Here is a 23,158-nt window from a genome sequence, read left to right on the forward strand (position 1 = left end):
CCACACATCCATTCGACCAAGTTCTTGTTTCGTAGGCCAAATCCCGATGTAAGAAGGGCAGGGAGTTGTGACGCTGACTCCCTGGGGTATCAGATGTGCACCAAGTGCGCGCAGCCATTTTTGAAACTCGGCCGCCTCCAAGAGTGATTTCCACTCAGCAAAATGTCCGCAAGCATCCGTCGATTTAGAAATAAAAATAAAATCAATTATTATCCCGAAAGTATAGAATAAAAACAATATATATATATATATATATATATATATATATATATATATATATATACACATACATACATACACATACATATATATACACATACATATACACATACACATATACACATTTCCCTCCTTCCTTTTTTAGTTTTCTCACATTCTAAAGCAGAAATATCCAGTTCAAATGTACCTCTTTTACATTTAAGCGATTCACTCCTGCAAAAATGCTTGAAGATCCGCATCGGGCAGCAGCGCTGTACTACTCGATCCCCGTCTACCTTTACCTTGTACTGACCATCTAGCCTTCGTTATTTCTCTTGCTTGTCGGTCTCGTTCATCCACTCGAACTTTAATTCCCAGGTCCCGCAGGGATGGTGCAGCGTCCATCAGGGTAGGAAAAGTTTTGACTCCCGCCTCCAGGTAGATCCTTATCTGTGCTGGATAGATGCATTGAGCTCGCACATCCTTCATCCTGAGCTGTTTTATTACGTCTCGCACCTGCGCTCTCTTCCTCTGCAAATCAGGCGAATAGTCGTTGTCAAAGTAGATCCTTTTCTCGTTGTAAAGGACCTGTTTTTGTGACCAGGCTTTTCGTAAGATTGCGTCCTTAACCGTATAGTCCAGGAATCTCACTATTATCGATCTCGGGGGTGCGGCGGGGTCTATCGGTTTGGCTGCAAGGGCCCTGTGTGCCCTTTCAATTTTTATATCCATGTCCTGAGGTAGCTGTAAAACTGTGGTGAGCATTCCCATAACAAATTCCGCCGTGTTTTCTCCTTCACAGCCCTCTGGAACTTGATATATTCTTAGATTATTCCGGCGAAGTCTATTTTGCAAGTCCTCGCATCTACCTGTGAGATCCGCCTCACGTTTCAATAGATATCGTAGCGCTCTTTCGTGTCTCATCCCCGTCTCCTCAGCAGCGCTGATCCGTTCCTCCGTCTCCCCGATTCTGCTCTCCAAACCATTTATTTGGCATTTTAAGTCCTCAACCGAGGTCTCCACTTTTGTCAGCGATATTTTTGTCTGTTTATGCCCCTCTTGATTTTCTTTTCTTAACGATTTCAGTTCTTCCATCACTTCAGTAAATTCGGGAGCACGCGGGCTAGATTTAGCAGGCCTAGTAGGGCTAGGTGATCGTTTCTTATCGTCTCTTTCTCTCGAATTTTCATTTTTGGAGGTGTTCTTGTGTCTCGTTGCTGTACTCATTCTGAAAAACTCCGAATATATCGGAATTGGTTATGTAAATCGGGATTTATTGCAACAATCCGACGGAGCTTAACTTTCAAGCGCTTGTCATCTCTCTGACGCCACCGGAAGTCTTGTTGTTGTTTTTAAATGTGCTCTAGAAATAAATTGACCTTGAGCTTCTGGTTGTATTAAAACCATGTTAGTTCTTGCATGAACATGAAATTACGATCGCATCAAGCGTGAGGATGTGTGAACAAGCTTCTCTCGTGAACACACATAGGACAGCTAAACTTTTACTGAATAAAGACTTAAATAACCAAATATTGGTCTGTTTCTCACCCAAAACTGATCTTATCTCTTCAGAAGACATGGATTAAACCACCTGGATTACCTTTATGATGTCTTTATGTCCTTTTGGAGCATGAAAGTTTGGTCCCCATTGACTTGTATTATATGGATATATTCACATCTCCATCAAAATATCTTTATTTGTGTTCTGCAGAAGAAAGTCATGCGAGTTTGAGATGGCATGAGGGCGAGTAAATCATGAGAGAATTATCATTTTTGGGGAGAACTATTCCTTTAACACAATCCTTCATGAATTTAAAGTGTTATTGCTTTTGACTCGTGTTATGTAATAAAACTGACACATGTAATGACACCTGACCTCACTGGTGTACGCTCATGATGTGTGTGCATTACACAGTGATTGTAAACTAATGTACATATCACATGTATGTATGCATGACAGTGACATATAATCAGTGTTGATCCATTTGATAACATTTATTTTAACTGTTGTGTTATTTTTTACACTGGATTCTTTCTAATCGCCCCTCAGACTGTGATAGACACGTTCATACTGTCAGTCAACATGAGAGTCCTCACCTCACATCAGCACAAGGATGTCCTGAACTGAAGTTAAGTGGACGACCCATTGACCTGTCACTCTTCATGGACACACAGCTGGATTCAGGAGATTCTCCATGAATGACACTAAAACACAACAACAATTAAACACCGTTTTAAAACTACAAACTCTCACAAACACTCTTTTCCTCTCATCAGTTTCTCAGCTTTACTTTTTTCAATATTTCTCTCTCTTCTCCAAAAGAGGTCAAATCTTCTTTTTCAGTCACAGGTCACTTAGAGAAATGGACTACTGAGAATATTTGTATTTAGGACAAGAGAAAGCAGCACACTGGAGATTACTGTGCGCACAGTCCTAACATGAGGCTTCTGAAATACACCAGCTGAACATTGATGATTCTCACACACCTTGTACATTTATGGAAGACAATAAAAACCAATAATGACACAAATATAATCATGTATTCATTTTAAAAGGCAGATTGTCATGGTTACACACAGTAACTGTTTGGTAATGTTTAATGCACAGTCCTAGTTCAACATTCAGGACTTTCACTTATCCTTATTTAAAGAAGATTGTGGCAGGGCGGCACGTAATCAGGCTAATTAAGCCCTTGAGAAGGATAAAGGCCGACTGGAGTAACAGAGAGAGTGTGATTTACGGGCAGCTGTCTGACACCTGTTTGTGTCTTTTTGGTTCAATTTATTATTAAACTATTATTTATATTGTCAAGCCGGTTCTCGCATCCTCCTTTCCATTAGGAGGAGGGATGCGCCATAGTTGAGTTCTCAGAGCTACCATCCACCCCAACGGAGCAGCCGCAGCCATCTTCTGGGGGACGGAGGTGCCTGAGAGTGGACGAAAGGCCAAGTATTGTGTTGAATCTGAGTCAGCCGCAGTATACACATTACTCAAATGCCAGGTTCTCATCCTCCCCAGACACGGGTGGCAACTTATGGCAAATAATTTGCCCCATTTGTCGCCTCTTACGATCAGCAAGGGGGTGCTAGGGACCTATTCTACCCCGGGTCCCCACAGGGGGATCACATTTATATATGCATGACAGTGACATATAATCAGTATTGATCCATTTGATAACATTTCTTTTAACTGTTGTGTTATTTTTTACACTGGATTCTTTCTAATCGCCCCTCAGACTGTGATGTACACGTTCATACTGTCAGTCAACATGAGAGTCCTCACCTCACATCAGCACAAGGAGCTCCTGAACTGAAGTTATATGGATGACCCATTGACCCATCACTCTTCATGGACACACAGCTGGATTCAGGAGATTCTCCATGAATGACACTAAAACAGCAAATAATCAGAGTTTAGTTCATGTGATTTATCAGTTATCTTGATGTAGTGACTCAAGAGGTTCTTTAAATCTAACATGAGGCTTCTGAAATACACCTTGAACATTTATGGAAGACATTTTCCAGTTCTGTCTGTCGGTCATTGCGGTTACATCGCGGTTACAGTACCCTGTGTTTTTAATTATTGTTGTTGTTTGCCTCCACCGGTTCACTCCCAGATTCAGTAAGGTTGGGATGACCTTCTGGCAGATGCAGTTTCATCTTCTATATACAATGTGACTGAATCAAACCATCTCACTTTACCCTAAAGCTGTTTTCACATGTTTCTACTTGAGATAATCCAGTCGGAGTGTTTTATACTGTAGTGTTGTGCAGCATATCAGAAATATCTATCAGTGTATTTTATTAAACCATTGAAATCCTCTGACCTCTTGACCTTCCCTGTGTCTGTCTGTCCACTGAGATCCTTTGTGGAGTCCATGACATCATCTGAATAGTCCACTGAACACCTGTCAACAAACGGGACATCATCTATATTCAGGCCAATCAAATCAGTAACATTTCAGTTAGGGTGACCATAATCTGTTTTTCCAAATAAAAAAAAAAAGGACACATTATTTTTTGCCAGGTTGGGGGGTAATAGGGTTTCCAACATTCTTTTGAATATCCATGTACTAAAATAAAATATTTGATGCCATGAATGTACCTTCATTTACTATTATTTGGAATGGCCATGGAAAATTAAGCATTGTGATCATTTTACCTGGTCGCAAAAAGAAGTCCTTTAATTTACCTGATGAACTTTCACCTTTTGCTGACCCTTAATGCTCGGCAGAGCTGATGTGTGCTTCTAAATCACTTGCACCTTTATTAGCAGCTGACACATAAGTGCAGCTTTACATTCAAAAGAATGTTAGAAATTATTTATATATCTTTAAGTTATGCTAATAGTGTCTTTTTCACTGTATTTAAGTTTACATTCATAGTACACTGCTCCAGACAAACTTATTTTACTAGAAGCACTATATTAGGGCATTTCTCAGATTAAGGGCCAAATTGGGTTTCTGCAATTTTGAAAATTTAAATCCCAAATTTGACTTATTGGTATACATCAAATGATCAGTCCTTAAGTCAGGAACAATGATTTTTTGCCATTTTTTTAAACTATGTCACGTAAATGTGTCATTACCATCACATCATCGAATACATGTACAAAATACAACTTAAATGATAAATCAGTGCTTTTAAAACATTTTGTGGTTTCACATGGAATCTATTTTATCTTGAACTTAATGGGATTGTTGATTTTTACTTGCAAGATGAATTATTGTCATTTAAGTATCTACATTTCTGATTCATCAATCTACCCTGGCTTGGAATATAAGCTTATTTTAAGTGAATGCAATATATCAAAACTTTTTTAATACAGTGATCATTTAGACTGTCCAACATTGTCAGAAATATATAATTGAAGGATGTTTTTGTAATTTATACATAATTTATTGGCAAAAATATGTATGGTGATGGTGATGACATTGCAGTTCTGGTAATGACAGTTTGTTGCGGTGATGACAAATCACTGATCGTAACCTATAGTAATTTAAGAGCCTAAGTGACTTCAGACCAACAACAAAAAAAAACACCAGTTAGTAACTGGTTTAAACATCAAAGCATAGTTTAATCTGATTATGGAAGACCAAACAGGAATTGTGTTCCTTGTGAACAGGATTGAAACAGGAGGGCAGTTAAGAACAGGTAAAACGCTGAAATACATTAGTCATATTACGTATCCCAAACAACTAGAATCTAATCTGACAGTTTACTTAAACTTTTTGTTCAACAATTAAAAAAAATAAAGCACCACAAACATGTCATTGATACCAAATCTTCCACAAAACCGACAAAAACTTCCATCCTCTCATCCATCATGGACGATACTTTATTCCAGACAGAGACATCAAGCATCATATGCCTCTTGGTGACTGGTTTTGGCTCTGGCACAAGCCCCAGGAAATCTCCATGCCTGTACCACAGGATGTCTTCTTTCAGAGGCCAAAAAAAACGGTTAACCCCAATGATACACATTGTTTTCACCTGGACAGACTCTTCATCGACATCCTGGACCATACCTGGGTAGACCTCCCCTTCGTAACAGACCACACACCATTCTCCCACCAAAGACATGGTTATTTCAGGCATTGTATTGAGCATCCCTTGGCATGGCTCTGTCTTCTTAGTGGTTTTCTTTTTCTTTGCTTTGTTGAGGACCACAGACTCAGGGGCAAAGCAGAGGCAATCTTCAGGAGCTGAGCAGAAACAGCTTAGGATTCGCCAGTTGATGTGGCCGGACTTGGTGGTAAAAATCTACAAACAAAAAGCACAACAGTCATAATTTTACACAACACAAATATAAACTAAAAGAAAACTAACACTTTGGACTGTTGTACTGCTTGTGTGGTGTGTGCTCAAGCTTACCTGGTGGATTTTCATTGTACCACATACAGTTTCAAGCTGGTCTGGTATAGATCTGTCATTTTCTTCTATCTCACTTTCTGTGATGTAGAAGAGCTTGATTTTTGACTTCTCTTCTATCAGCTTCTCAAAGAACATCCTCCCATCTGGAATGTCTGTTCCACCTGCAACAAGAACATCTGCCCTCCGTTTTAAGGCTGCGCCAACCCCATCAGCTGCACCCTTTCCATGGCCTGCCTCTAGGAAATTCCATGTGACCTTTTTAAATCCTAGCTGAAATGGAACAGAGCTGAGACAGAAGAAGTTCTTCTTTGAACGATACTGCGTCGTTGGTCCATCACTTATCATGTGCAGTGTGTTCAGAGATGGGATGAGCTCTTTGAAGTGAGAGAGTATAGGGCTCAGATGTGTCCATATGGCTGAGGCATCATGTCGCATTGAAGCGGAGACTGAACAGAAGGATTGAGCACCATCAACTGTATAAGCAACCCCTGTGTGTAGGGATACTTGCTTATGAGAGTCTCCAAAATGTACAGCTTGTATTTCCAAAGAATACTTGCACTGATAATTTTCAGCAAAGTCCACATGGAGAATTAACTCATTTTCTTGAACATTTTCCTTCAGGGCTTTTAGGGTTGAGTACTGATGTCCAATGTTAAAAGAATGTTTGCCAAACTTGTTCTTTAGTGCTGCTGTGAAATTTTCCAACAAGTATTGAATGGTTCCTTGGATTTTCTCCTTCACTGTTAAGTGAGCAGTGAATGTCACCTTATCACCACCTTTCTTTTTCTCCCTGATTTCAGTTTTGCTCCGCCATTCCATCCACTGTGTTTGCTCACCAGGTTCAAATGCAGCAGTTTGTACTTCTTTGCCCTGGCAATGGACACACTCTCTATACATGCATTCTTTAGTTGGACTTTCACAACATAGTGAGTGCATTATGTTTTCAATTCTGTTGGTACTAATTACTTTCAGATAAAGCAACTTATCGGCCATGAGTTGGATGTTTGCATGGGTCTTGCATAAACAGGTATCCCTGTCTTGAATGGAGGGTTTGACGATCCAGAAAGGACTGTTCTCACAGAATTTACTGTATGAGATTTTCACCTGGGGATATTCCTCCTTGAAACTGTGATACAGTCTGAAAAGAGAGTCATTGAGGTAACGCTTCTGCTTTTTGAATTTCTGTCTAGTTATGGTGTCTTTCTTTCCTGTAGTAGCTCGCGAATTGTTGTCACGTTCCAAAAATTCTTTAATCTTCTCTTTTGTACTGTTGATCACCACATTACTATGTTTTTTTTTCTGGAATACTGAAGACCAGGTGTCATTATGTTCTTTCTCATTGTTTTGTAGGATATTCCAAGTTTAATGTGTGCAGCATACACTAACCGGTACTTCTTCAAAATGTTTCCAGCAATGACCTTTGATATGATTTGTTTTCCTTTAATTTTCTTTTGATGGTAGGTTTGTCGCAGCTGTGAGACTAATGTGTTATGGAACACAAGAGTCTTCCTGAGATTACCATGTCGTCCCCTCATCTGTTTTCTTGCTTTAGTTCTTGGGGACTGCTCAGTGGTATGCTTCTTAGTCAGCCTATCTAACCTTTTCCTGTACTTATCAACCTTTTGCAAGGCATTTTCCAGCTTTTTTTGAGACTTTTGAAGATCATCGTAGACCTTTCTTCTGTTTCTATTGACTTTTTTGCATCCTCTTTGCTTTGGGGTTTGGACGGAATCTGCCATACCTCCTCTTTCATTCCTTGCATTTGGCACATCCCTATTCTGATTCTCTTGTATATGGACATCAGGAGATTCTGGAGGACTAATCATTGAAAGATAATTTTCTATTTCTCCCTTTTCTCTGTCCTTAGCTCTCTTCCTTTGTTGGTTAACTTTCCATCTCTTTTTTTCATATCTGTGTTCTCGCGTGCTCAATAGGGAAACAGATTTCAATTTTCCTGTTTCTCTTATTCTGAGATATCTCTCTTTCTCACTCTGCAGATACTGTGCATATTTCTCAGGATTATCTTTTATACGTTGTCTGTAAGATTTGGACCTTTGGGCCTTTGGGCCATTGGTGTATGAGTGTGAGTGTAAATGGGTGATTGGGACACAGTGTAAAGCGCTTTGGTAAACTCTAAGGTTAAAAAAAGCGCTATATAAGTGCAGACCATTTACCATTTGGGCAGCTGCTTTTGGAGCCATGTCACACCTAAACACAACAATTATAATGAATTAATTTAGTATTTTAAAAACAAATGTTTTAATTTAATTAAATTTAATTACTTAATTTAAAATATTGACTTTTGATTGGTAAATGTATATATTAATTCAAGATAACGTATTCAACATAAATCCTTTAAAGAACAGTATGTTTAATGTATCTGCCGTCATCACCATCACAACCTGTCATTACCAGCACAAGCTGTAATGTGCTGGTAATGACTGTGCTGGTAATGACATTTTTGTCAAAAAACTAGCCTTGCTAGCAAAGATGATGACTAAGCAAGTGTAGCTAGCTTTCTACATGTAATGTACACCATTTTAACTATTAAAGTGATAAAAATAATCAAAAAATGTTTAAAAATACAGAAATACAACGCATATGGTAATGACGCATAATAAGTGTACATGCCCAACACAAAGAATAAAGAGTATATTTACTTACTTTTCTGGACATCAAGGCATCAGTCTTGCAGCTTGAAATCCATGTGCTCCACTATGCTATTAGGTTACCATGGCTACCAAATAAACTTTTGATGAAAAAACAGTTAAAAAGTGCCTTTATGCAGAGCGTGTTGGTAATGACAGCTAAACCATGGGACATGTAGAACTTAAGCAAAATAAAGTACAAAATGCATATAAATGCTTAATCTGTGCATGTAGTTTATTAGTTCAGGTAACATTTAATTTATATGCATATTTTTTATTATTAATTTGTGATAAATAATGTTTGAGATATGGCACGACATGTGAAACCTTTGGTGGCGGACAACACCAAAACACATATATTGTACCACAAAACACCAAAAAAATTTGTTAAAATCATTAGTAAGAGCAGCCATAAAAAAAGTCTAGGCTTGTTTTTGTTTATACTAATTAGTGGTACTAAAATGTATTAGATTTAATTCGTTTTTAATAGAATTACGCCCTGTGGACAGAAATAGGCCAGAATTCTGAGAAATACCCATTAACTGAACATTTTAGGAGTACAGGCAGTAAATGTAGGGGCGCACACCTTAAATCGACCTGCAACGCTATTATTCACATTTTCCCCATTTTGTCTGTATTTATGATAAATGATTTGGTAATAAATACAGAAACTACATTGTGCTGTTTTATTTTAGATCACAGTCATATATTAACTGAAGCCCCTCCTCCTGTCCTTTTCCGGAAGAGAAGGGGGAATATTCGCGCGAACGCGAGATTAAATTATGGAACGCGAACGGGGCCAATAGTCTATTTACGAAACGCGTGAAATTTGACCGCGTCATCACGCGCTGTTTGTTCGCGTTATTGCGGCAATTTTTTACGTGTTTCTTTTGAACGTGTAGACACGCTCATTCTGGTCATGTTAAGGCGTCAGTTTTCGTCGCGTTACTTTAGTGCGTGTAAAGACGCACAGTTTTACCATGTTGAGACGACCAATTTGAACGTGTTTCTTAACGCGCACATTCTGTACGTACTGAAGTGTAATATTTTAGAAAAACAGACTTACCTTAAGATGTAGCCTTCCTACATATTAATCATTCAGTTTATTGTGGCATTGTTTTACTGACTGCTGTGCTAGAGTAAAGTAATGTTAAAATGTATATTAAGTAATTGCTAATTATCCATATAATACAATTATTATAATGTATCTTTATGGGTTATTATTTGTTTTTGTTTTAAGTTATAATTTCCAAAAGTATTATAGGCTAACTTATACAGCACACATTTATAACTAAATACACACACACACACACACACACACACACACACACACACACACACACACATTTATTCACTTTCACATAGCCTAATAATGTTTTGTAATTTGGTGTTTAATTGGTTGGAGAGTTTCTGCTGTTGTCTGTATTGCAGAACATCATCTTGGCTGCTGCAGGCTGATGAGTGCTACAATAAAATTACTACATTATATTTAACATGTGTTTTGATATTCATTATACTTTTATTATTAATATGTTATTTACCCATAAACTTGTCTTTAGGGATCCATAAGTTATAGTGGCAAGAATAACTTAGTTAAATATTGAGGGGCGGTTTCCCAGACAGGGTTTATATTAAGACAGGAGTTTAATTAATGTTTAATTCATGTAATTCATGTTGTAATTCAGTACAGATTACTAACAAACAGATTTCCAGATTTCTTTTCTTTTATTCCAAAGGTGATGTGTGCACATTTTTTGAATTTTTTTGCTTGCATTAAAATAATTGTCTCTTGTTTTTTTTAATTGCAGTCTGTTTTTGTTCCTTCCAGTTCATGCTTCTCAGTTCCATGCAATTTTAAGATTTTCTTGGTTCATTCCATATAGGCGACATCTGTCACAGTTTGTTTTACATTTTTTTCAAATTGCTAAGATGCTAAAAGTGGAATTTGAGGATCACTCGGTGAATACCGTAATATTACAAGATTCAAATCTTCCCCAGCCGGCATTTCAACGTTGATTCAACGGTGAATCAACGTCAGGGACCAAGGTTGAATCAACGTTGGATTATGATTCGATTTTGCAAAACGATTCACCGTTGAAATCGTGACGTTGTTTCACCGTTGAAATCGTGACGTTGTTTCACCGTTGATTTCGTGACATTGTTCCACCGTCTTGCAGCGACGTCGAGGTTGAATTAACGCCGGCATTTCAATGTTGAAACAACATCAGGTACCATGGTTGAATCAACGGTGAATTACCTTTCGATTTTGCAAAACGGATCAACGTTGATATTGTGACGTTGATTCACCGTTGAAATCGCGACGTCGTTTCACTCTTACCTTTCGGGTTATGGTCTTCTGTAGACGTTGAATCACCTTTCGATTTTGCAAATTGAATTAATGTTGATATTGTAACCCTGTACCCGGCGTAGCCTACCTGTAATTTTGCTTAAACGTCAACACTGAAAAGTAAACTATGATTTTCGGTGCGTATTTAGTATTTTCAGCAACTAATAAAACTTGCTGTACATGATTTGCAATTGGACGGCAAATAAAAAAAACATTCTAACAATTAGATGTTCATAAATCTGCAGTGCAGGGATGAGATGCTTCATTTTCTAAAGAAAAAGTTTAACAATTACACCAAATGGAAAAATAATTTTCTTTGAATTTAAATATACATCTATATTGTACATTTACACTTTCACATAATGTATTGAAAAAATTCTCGTTCAACAACAAAGCACTTTCTTAAGGGTTTAATGATATCAGAATGCAGAGGGAAAAAGCTTTTAATTCTAACTTCATACACACTGCAAATATTCACACAATAGCCTATATATAAATAATTACAAATATGGTTTGGAAACTTGCTCAAGTCTGTTTGACCAAAAATACATAAACCGTAACACTGACAAAACACAAATCTTACCATTTCCAAACTTGTGACCAACATATGTACTCATTTCGTAACAAACATATGTACTCATTTCGTAACATTCTAAAATCTCAACAATTAAGTGAAAAAGAATCCAAGTAAAAGTAAGGAAAGTTTGTAGAACAAGTAAGAAGTCTTTTGTAGAACTTCACATTCTACTAGCAACAGTCATTAAAAAAGAAGAAAAAAAAAAAAGGTGTCTTCAAGGAAGAGTCTTCTTACGGCCACCACCACCCATCCTCTCTGGTGCATATTGTGAATATTTGGACATGGTCTCCATTACTTTTGTACTGGTTGTGTTGTGTGCATTGACGACTGCATCTAAAGGGAAAAATCAAAACAGTCCAGATCAACAAAATTGCTATAAATTTATGGAAAAGCTTTTAAAGATGTCAAAGTTATTAGTCAAGTCAAGTCATCATTTATATAGCGCTTTTAACAATGGATTGTTTCAAAGCAGCTTTACAGAGATAAACATATAACTTAATGGGTCGTGTTTACTATTTATACTTGTTTTATGTATCACAACAGAAAATATAATGTCACCATAAATATGTAAATGGATCTGTGACGTCACATGCCACCACAAGTATCACAAAATCCTGTGGGAAACACACACATATATATATATACACATATATATATATATATATATATATATATATATATATATATAAAGAGTTCAGATGCAGAAGCCTCTAAATGCCAATTATTTTCTTGTAAAATTAGTATTTTTATCAGTGTAGGTTCAGTTATTTCACTTTTAAATAGCAATGAATAGGTTATTTTCTGGAATTTACCACTGACTCTGATGTCTCTATAATTGTTAAAGATGATATAATTCTGACGATAGGATGTTATGAAAGCATATCGCCCAACATTAGTCTAATTAAACAATTATTTGCTCAGACAACTTGCAAAACAGTAAAACTGACATGAAAAAGAATCGTGATAATATTGTGAATCATATTTAAAAAATATAAAATAAAATAAACTCGATTGGATATTGTTTTCCATATCGCCCATCTCTTTCATGCTCTTTCCCTTGGCCAGTCTCGCTTCGAATCTCGCGATATTACCGTGAATGGACAGTAATAATGACGACGACTGTTAAACGGAAAAATTAGCTTGTCGAACGTTACACTTTTGTTTCCTGAAATTTTTTATCTGTGTGCACACGTATAATGTCTTCTCCCTGAAAATCGACGTAGCAACCGCAAAAGCACAAAACGACACTGAAGCGGCACGAGAAACGTTAGGCCTCAATCGACATCTGTAAAAGTAACTTAGGCCTCCGCGACACAAATGTGGAAAAGCATTCCCTGAATATCAAGTTAGTAAATTAATTCAACAAACTGTGCATTTACAATTCTCCAAGCACTGACATAATGCGTTTAACTCATGACCTTGCGTATATTTGTGAAATCAGACTTACCTTTTTGATCCCGCACCCTCGCAGACCACTTTCTTTCGTGCTTTTCCCTTGGCCAGTCTCGCGATCTGAAGACGGTCAACGGTCATATTTTCAAACTTAAAATGGCGCGCACAGTTTCATTGGCCAGTTTCATGAATGACAGACAGATTAACCAATCATGATCAAAGCAAATAAGGTTAAATAACCAATAGGAATTGTTTCAGTGTGGTAAAGCAGCGCAATGTTTTATAATATTTATATCAGAAGGATCATGATAAAAATGTAAAATGATAATAAAATAATAATAATGATCTTAATAATAATTTAAAAGGCAGAAATTATTTATTCTGTACATACATTAATTGATTCAACACATATCATGTAAAAAAAATCAAAGTTGATTTATAAGTGTTTTTTTTACCCTTTTTCAACCATTTAGCATTAAACATTATTTCAACGTTGTTTCAACGTTGAAACAACAACTGACCTTATTTCAACCATATTTCAACGTTGACGGTTGGTCATGTACCGGTTGGTTTTCAACCATTTAGCATTAAACGTTATATCAACGTTGTTTCAACGTTGAAACAACAACTGACCTTATTTCAACCATATTTCAACGTTGAAGGTCGGTCGTGTGCCGGCTGGGTCATTAGTATGGTTATTAGAAGAAGCCAGCTCCACGCAGTCTGAAAGTTATTTGGCAGTTTGCTAAAAAATTTCTAAGAGCCATGGTTATGGTTTCAGCTGCTTACTTTGTACCTGATCGCGTTTCATACTGAGAAAGAACGTAGGACAAAGGGCATGACAAATCATGACATAAGGCTGACATCACACACTACGTACCAATGCATTATCCCTCATGAACAATTATAACGTCTGATGTTTGCATACGTGTACCATTACGACATCATTCATTAATAAACATGACTTCTGATGTTCGTATAGGTACATACCAATCAGAGACATACGTACCATATGCAAATATAGTCTCAAATACAGCAATTTCATTGGCTACTGTGCTCTTTGACGCGTTAACGCGAACAAACAGCGCGTGTTGACGCGGTCAAATTTCACGCGTTTCGTAAATAGACTATTGGCCCCGTTTATGGCAAGCCCTTTTAACATTTAAAAGCTAGATTGGATAGGTGTTGCAGATATCTGTAATTCAGTTTTGCCTAGTCAAAAAGAACATTTCAGATATCCGAAACTACATTCTTCCTATCCATAATTGTCATTTCAGATATCCACAAAGACATTCTTCCTAGGACAAATGACGTCACTTTTGCCATTCATTTGTATGGGGTTTATCATTACAGATATCTACAATTCAGTTGCAGATATCCACTATGTGAATTATGGATATCTGCAACTGAGTTGTAGATATCTGTAATTCCAGTTTGTGATATCTACAATTTGATTCTGACTAGTCATAAACTCCAGTTCAAGATATCTTTAATTCACCTCAATTCAAGATATCTACATGTTCCTTTTCAGATATCTTAAATTAAGTTTTGACTAGGCTGAAATTATGTTGTAGATATCTGTAACTGGAATTATGACTAGTCAAAATAACGTTGTAGATATCTCAAACTGGAGTTAGGGATAGTCATAATTTAATTGTAGATATCTATTATCAATTTATAGATATCTTGAAATGAATTTTGATTAGAGATATCTAAAATTTGAGATATCTGTAACTTTCATTCTGCCTAGTCAAAATGTAATTACAGATATCTCTATCTGTAGATTCGACTGGTCACAGTTACGTTACAGATATCTTGAATGACAATTCCAACTATCCAAAATGTAATTACAGATATCTCTATCTGTAGATTCGACTGGTCACAGTTACGTTACAGATATCTTGAATGACAATTCCAACTATCCAAAATGTAATTACGACTAGTCAGAAAGACGTTGTTGATATCTACAATGTTAATTCCGGATAGTCAAACTTTGCTTTTAAATGTTAAAAGGGCTTGCCATACCCGTTCGCGTTCCATACAAACAAGCCTTCTTCGTGTTGTGTGTGACGCACCATTACGGACGATGAGTGTGACGCCACACGAGTGTATATGACGTCGTATTTGACTAATCACTCACGGACCCAACTCCTCGTTTTTCAACATGAAATTAAAAATAAATAATAAGAATAAATGTCGTCAAATTTGAAGGTCGCACATGTGCGAGTAGTTGAAAAAAATACGGTCTCAAAAAATAGTCGCAAACATTTGGTTGCAGTCGAGTCCTGTAGTAACTTTTGAACACTATTATCTCTCTTGAGTTTCGGTTTGTTTTGCAGCAGTTCAGTACTCACCTGTCAAGAGCTGTTGATGTTCACTTCCTGTTTACTGACTAGAATATCACCTACAAAATACTTCATCAATTGATTTATTGTTTCGGACAATTCAGTGGAGCACAAACTGTCGAACTTTTTCTATTTTTCTCTCGTCGTGTAATTTCCTGCTCGAGTCATAAAATGGCTGCTGTTTTAATAGTTTCACTTTCGCCTGTGACTTGAGGAGGAGGAGGAGTCTGAAAACAGACAAACAACATTTAAAGCTGCAGCAGAGGTCTGTAACATGAAGGTCTCTGAATGAACTCAGAGTTTCAGGTTGACAAATTCAATCCAATCAGGTTTAATTGTATCATGATGCAGCTCATCAACTTTCTCTCGCTGTGTCTCGTTTGGAAGGATGTGTCCTCCGGAGGTCGCGTTTATCGGCCGCATACGTCATCAAGGCTTGTTGTCATGAGGTCGTTACCATCAAAGAGAAGGGATGGGAGTTCACATAAGACATCTAGCGAGTGAACAAAAGGGTTTTGTACTAGTGAAGGACATTTGTTTATTAAGTAAATCAATAATACATAGAGACTTCTATCTGGATAAAACACATCTGTTATTCCAAATGGGGATCTATGTGGGGTAAAGTTGTGATTATATAATAACTCCAATAGAGCAAAATCTCTCGGTGAAAAGATCATTTGACTGGAAGTTTTGAAATAATAAAGTCACATTTTAATAGGAAATCAATTCCACCCAATCTCCTAAATATATATGAGAATTTTGGGAATTTTTGAGAATGCCATTTAATCTTCAACATGCCATTTATTCACTGAAAATCAAAGGCTTGTAATCCAGCATTCTCATCATCTTGTGTAAGTTGTGCTCTCTTAATGTAATGTACACGCTTTTCCCATATAAAATGAACATTAATTTGATTAATGGTCTTAATAGCTCTATTGGAAATAGAGACCAGATGCAGGTAAATACACCTGCAAGACTCTCATGTTAGTTCAATAAATCCTTCCAAAAATAGATAAATCCCTTTGCATCCATACATCAAGTCCACCGTTGCGTTCATTCCTTCTATTCCAGATATTTAGTTTCTCCTTGACAGCTTCATTCTTGGGAATGTGCATAAATATTCCACATTGGATTTGACTGGGATATTATATGCAGTTTCAAGGGAGCATTCATGTATTGTGATAATTTCACATTTATCAATATTATGTTTTAAACCTGGAAATGTGGAAAATAATTAATTATTTCAATTGCTTTGAGAATCTGATCAAGAGCTTTTAAAAATAAAGTTGTGTCATCCGTCAATGGACTAATCACAATTTGATGTCCAAACACATTTAGTCTTTCAATATTTGAATGTTTTATAAGGATGACCAACATCTCTGTAGCCATAATAAATAATGAGCTGAGATGGGGCAGTCTTGTTTAACCCCTCTTATCATGTCAAATCTGAGCTATTGATATCTGTGTAGAACAACTGAATAATCTTACCAACATTTTCACCAAACCCGTAAATGTGTAAACATGTAAAAATAAAAGAATGATCCAGCATATCAAACGCTTTATAGAAATGTAAAAATAAAATAATCTTCTATTTTTTTGTTTTACTCTAGCAAGTCTAAAACCAGTCGAATATTATTATGTTTAGATCGGCCTCTAATAAATCCAGTTTGTGTCTCCCCAATAACTTTAGATAAATCAAGTCTCAAGTGATTGTTATATATATGGGTTAACAGTTTATACTCATTATTTAACAAAGTAACAGGTCGTAAATTGTCCAACAGTCTACAGTCCCCGGTTTGGGAATAAGTGTGATTAATCTTGTCTCATTGAGGTAGAACCGAATTATTAGATATTTCCTGAAAAGTCGCAAATAGAAATTCCCTCAATAAACCCCAAAAATGACGATATAAATGTGACGTAAAACCTTCTGGACCAGCTGATTTATCTAATGACAAACACGTGACAGAATCAAGATCTTCAATTGTTAACTCTGCATCACGTCATTTTAAATTGTTCATCTATTTGAGGGACAAATTCACCAATTTCTTCAAAAAGGGAATTCGGATGTAAAATGAATGAAGAGGACGAGTACAGGTTCTGATAAAAGATGGCGATTTCTTTTGCTATTAATTTAGCATCAGAACATTCGACACCATTAATGATTCAAGTTTTAATTGTGTTTTTTACTGACGCTTTTTCTCTAACCTACAAAAATAAGCAGATTTTCCCTTTGTCCATCATTTATCTCTTGATCTAATGTTTGCCCCTCTGACTTTTCTCATATAAATTATGACTGTGATTACAGAGATAACAATCGTGATGTGTCATTCTCTGTCAAACTTCATTTGAACATTCATTTATTTCTTTAATGAGAGATCTCTTCTGAAAGATAACATATATTTAGTTGTTTACTGTAAGAAATAGATAGTTGATGAAGTTTATATTTAAAGAATTCCCATTTACCCTCCCAGGAACCCAAACTATAATCTCTAATAATATCTGAAACAGTTTCTTCCACCGCTTCTTTTTCCAGAAGTCCAGAGTTAAACTTCTAATATCCTTTATTACAGAAAGGTTTATCTTTTTGATTGATCATCAATTCAGTTGATCAATGGTCTGTAAGGGGAGCTGCAGATATGCAAGAGGTGGACTCATAAAGCTAAAATCAATTCGGGACTTGCTAGAAGCATCAGGATTAAACCCAGAAAATAGTTTTGAATACAGGTTTGATTCACACAAGATCTATTAAACCTTGTGAGAGGTGAGGAATCATCTATAGTTTGTTACGGGACGTATAAAGATTGGATCCAAGTGCAAAGTGCTATTAGAAGAATTTAATATAATATAAATCTTTCAAATAACCATAAACAAAACACATAAATAATAAATACATTAATTGTTATTTACAATGAAGTGCCGTGTGAAAGGAACAATGGCTTTTATCTCAAGATAATAAATAAATTGTGATCATGAACAAATAACATTTGAATTATGTTAAGATCGCGACTAACAGGTCAGATAAAATGTTGTCCATGGTCAGTTAAGACTGAACGTGTTCGTGTACGTTTAAAAAGCGACACAGCGCAACAAATACAACAGAATACGTGTCTCGTGGGACGTTTTAAAAAGTTTCAAATCTTTTCGCGTGACACGGTGTCATGATAACACGGCCATAGAGCTTCCGTAGAGGAAGACGCTCATTATCTGATGAATATGGATCTAAACATCGTAGTAACTTTTTACTTTTATCTGGACTTTCAGCAGAAGGAGATTCTACAGGCGCTAACCTGCCAACATGGCATTACGGGTTGCAGAAGTCATGTGACACATTTTATGGGGCAACTTTAACAGATATCTATTCGTATGTGCTTTTGTCATTGTTTTTTTTAAGGATGAACTTGATAGATTTGTCCAGATGTGGAACGCGCACAGAATCCGACCTCAAGGGAACATGACGGCACCTTGTGTGACTCCAGCCATAATGTATATGACCCCTCATCTTTATGGATCAGATGACATCTGTTCCTGTGTGATGCTTGGATGTTCAGAACTGCCAGGAGGAGTGTCACGTGATGATGTACCCATGTGATGAGAGCTTGATCTTCATCCTCCAGAGGATGCAGAGGAGGGCAGAAACCTGTACATTAGGCTTCGACAGGAGAAACTAAATTTACTGTCATTTTGAATTTCATGTTTTGATTTCACTTGCATTTTATGTTTCTATTTCATTATTCCCTTCACTTCAGTATCTAATTATTTTAAGTTCACTTACACTATAAACTAAACAGCAACCAACTTTTCCCTTAACAATATTCATATTATTTATACGTGTATAGTTCATGTAAAATGATGTCTTTTGTGTTCATTTATTTAAATAAAATTCACAGGTAGATCTCAATTGAATGAAAAACAAACATTGAGCTTTTTCAGACTTTTATTGCAAACTTAACAGAACTGGACCTTGGACCAGAAATTATTAAACAAAACTATTAAAAATAACCTTCTTTAAAATACAAACACAACATTTTAGATCTTGGCCAGAATTCTGCCCATGGTCTTCCACTCTTCTTCTTGCCACTTTGGTGACAGCAAAGGATCCCTCATATCTTCCCCCTCAGCAGCAATAGCAAAAACTGTTGTCCAGAAGGCAGAGTAGGCATCTCTGGATACACATTCATCAGCCCCCATCTCATCAATGAAAGTGAAAGTCAGGGGACAGGTGATGATAATGTTTTCATCTTTAAAGTGTTTTCTGATATTGAACACTTAAATGTATTTGATAGCCAAATATTTATAAGTCAGCTGGCTGAGGACACAACCTTGTTTGTAAAATATGTTGAGCAGGTCCCAAAGGCCATTGAAATTATTGCCTCATTCTCAAAAGCATCTGGTTTACAATTGAACTTGAAAAAGTGAGTTATTAACTATACATGACTGCCATCTTGAGGCTGCATATGGCATCCCTATTAAAACTACTGTCAAATACTTGTGTACATATAACAAAATAAACTAAATTAAGTGAAACCTTAAATGTATGGAACAAAATGGATGAATTTAAATCAAGATTAGACAGATGGTTAAATAGAGATCTTTCTCTTATTGGCTGCATCTATTTAACCAAAATGGAAAGTATTTCAAGATGTATTTACCAGCTTGTTCTCTGTCTATCTCCAACAAAGCTACTAAACCCATCAATAAATTAAACTAGGATTACATTTGGAAAAGAAAACCTCAACCTGTCTTCACAAAAGAATTTGCATTATACCACAAATCTCTTGTTTGTGGAGAAGAAAACAGCTAATAGACTGCTTAATTTCATTGACATCTTAAAATTAACCGAAGCCCCTTAAACATTTCGCTTTATTTAATTCAGCATTATGTTTTATCCTGTGTGCTCCGTTTCTTATAAGCTTCGATGTTGTTGTGACCTTCATTCTGCCAAATACTGTTGTACAATTTATATCTCCAATAAAACACACTTGCACTACACAACTTTCTCCAGAGAGAGTATCGTAGAAGAAGAACTCTTAGGACATGAGCGCCCTCTAGTGGCTACTATAAAACTTACAGTCATACAAACTTTTTAATTTTTTTATTGCTATTTTAACAAGAGAATACAATAACACACAAACAATCTTTCAGACAGAAAATAAGTTATGTCTGAATAGTCAACCAGAGAAATTATATAAAAATTAAAATTAACCTAGAAAATGGAAAGAGAAAAAAAGGGCGCATAGTATTAAATATGGTACAAATTCTAGATGTTTTTATGGCTCTTATTAACAGACACTGAGATTGTATTTAAATAAAACTTCAATTCTTGTTTGAAGATGTTAAAGCAGGATTTACTTTTTGAATATTTACATTTATGAATATAAAACTTTCCAATGAATAAAAGAAGGTTTATACAAAACCTGGCTTTGATTAGATTCTTGTCATTAATATAAAACCCCAAAATAATGTGTCTATAAGAGAAGGAAAAATCACAAAACACTTTTTGGACAATCAAGGCTTTAACGTTACTCCAGAAAGACTGAGCAAAAGGACACTCCCAAAACAAATGACTGACAGTTTCAGAAGAAACTTCACAAAAAGAGCAGCATGTATCAATGTGACTTTGACATTTCTGACAGGATCAAACCTGTAAATCATTTTATAAGATATTTCTTTAACTTGATTTGTTAGGAAACATTTCTGAGGGAGTGACCAAACATACGTCCACTTAATATCATCAGAAACGTTGTTCCAATCAGAGATAATGGATGGAAATGAGGTAACAAGGTTCAAAAATAAAGAGCTGATTTTGTAATTGGATTTATGAACAGAGAAACAAATAGAAGCAACCGGATTCAGGGCTGCGGGGACAAAGAGAAATCATTGAGACACTATTATTGTTTCTTAAAAGCACACAAATTTCCAAAGAGATGGCCTTGAAAACTAGATTCAGTTCTTTCCTAGATACTGGAATTTCACATCTCCATATAAAATCAGAGTAGATGAATAAATGACCATCCTTATCAAACAGCTGGATCACTAACGTCACTCCATTACTGAACCAGTTTTCCAGAAACAATGATTTCCTCTTATGGAGAATATTACAATTATTCCAAATAAAACAATTGTGTGGCGAGAAATTGTGCTTGTAAATAATTCCCCAAGACAAAAGCATTTGCTGATGATCATTGGAGAGTTTAATAGGAAGTTTACTAATAGAATAGTTGCACATTAAAATAAATATAAATCTCCTATTTGAGAGAAGACATATCGTGGGATTACACCCCAAATAGAAGATTGATTGTGGAGGAAGCGTTTAAGACAATTCATTTTTAGGGTTTTATTAAGAGAGTCAAAATCAATCAAATTTAAGCCGCCGTTATTATAGGAGTTTAATATAACAGATTTTCTAATATAGTGAGTTTTAATTTTCCATAAATATTTAATCAACATTACATCAATTAAATTGCAAGTAGACTTATCCACAAATAGAGACTGAGCAGCACCGGACAACCTGGAGAAATCTCAGTTCTGCCTTTCAGGGATAAATCTCCTAATAACCAAAGATTACATTTTTTCTGTGTTTAATCGACAATTGGGTTCAAATTCACCTGACATCTTAATTTAGTATCTTTTGTTATTTGGATTCCCAAATACGTAACGCTCTCTTCAACAGGAATATTACAGATAGAGGATGTAGCACATTGTTTAATCGGGAGTAACTCACATTTATTAATATTAAGCACAAGACCAGAAGCTTTTGAAAAAGATAGAAGGGAGGTTAAAACAGTTGGGATCTGAGAGGCATCTCTAAGAAACAACGCTGTATCATCTGCCAGTTGGCTAATAATTAATTCTGTACCATCTATGGAAATTCCTGTCGCAGGACTCTCTTTAATATGTAGATTTAAAAACTGTGTCGCTATTAGAGAAAGGTATGGGGAGATGGGGACACCTCGTCTTACACCCCACTTTAATGAAAATCTCTGAGAAGTGCCGTTATGGAGTCGGATAGAGTTATTTCCATTACAATAAAGCATTTTAACACATCTACAAAACATTTACCAAAACCAATTCTGTGCAGAGCCTGTAACATAAATTCATGTTCTAAACAATCAAACGCTTTGCAATAGTCAAGAAAGAGGATAAAACTATCAGTGGAAATAAGATCTGAGTAATCTAACATATCTAAAATCAAGCGTATATTATTAGAAATATGTCTCTGATGGATAAAACCTGATTGACACTCATCAATTATATTATTTAGAGTCAATTTTAGCCTCTTGCTAAAACTAGTGCAATCATTTTATAATCAGTGTTCAATAAGGAAACTGGACACCAGTTATCTATTAAAAGGGGATCTTTATTGGGTTTGGGAATTAATGTTATTAGCCCCTGACATAAAGAGGGAGGAAGCATGTTTTCTCAATAGTCTCTATAAACATTTTATGTAAAAAATAACAAACTTGTGTTTGAGAACAACCGTCAACATATAAATCACACTATTCTGGTAAGAGTGTTTTTATTGCAACATGTGAAGCTAATGTTAAACTTTGTCTTTGTTAACCCATTTCTTCATCTTCTGTATAGTGGCTATGAAAGCACATTTTGTTGCACATCATCACATTGTTTTTTAGCAACATTGTTACATTGTATGATCGAGAGAGACAGCAAATAATGTATATCAAAGGTCAAATGTACACCTGTTAGGTCATTCATCATATTTTCTTCTACAGGACACTCTGAATAAATGATATGGAGGGAGTACGAATTACAAATAAAA

General features: G+C 36.0%; 1 protein-coding gene across 1 annotated transcript in view; it reads right to left on the reverse strand.

Annotated features, from left to right (window-relative positions):
- The window catches only part of LOC127652414 (NACHT, LRR and PYD domains-containing protein 3-like), a 252,794-nt gene that overhangs the window by 181,179 nt on the left and 48,457 nt on the right, over positions 1 to 23,158 (reverse strand). The window contains 1 exon segment of the mRNA XM_052138536.1: positions 3,482 to 3,589. Within this exon segment, the coding sequence (XP_051994496.1) occupies positions 3,482 to 3,589 (108 nt within the window).

The sequence above is a fragment of the Xyrauchen texanus genome, chromosome 12 (assembly GCF_025860055.1).
Source record: "Xyrauchen texanus isolate HMW12.3.18 chromosome 12, RBS_HiC_50CHRs, whole genome shotgun sequence".
In the NCBI taxonomy this organism is placed as follows: domain Eukaryota; kingdom Metazoa; phylum Chordata; class Actinopteri; order Cypriniformes; family Catostomidae; genus Xyrauchen; species Xyrauchen texanus.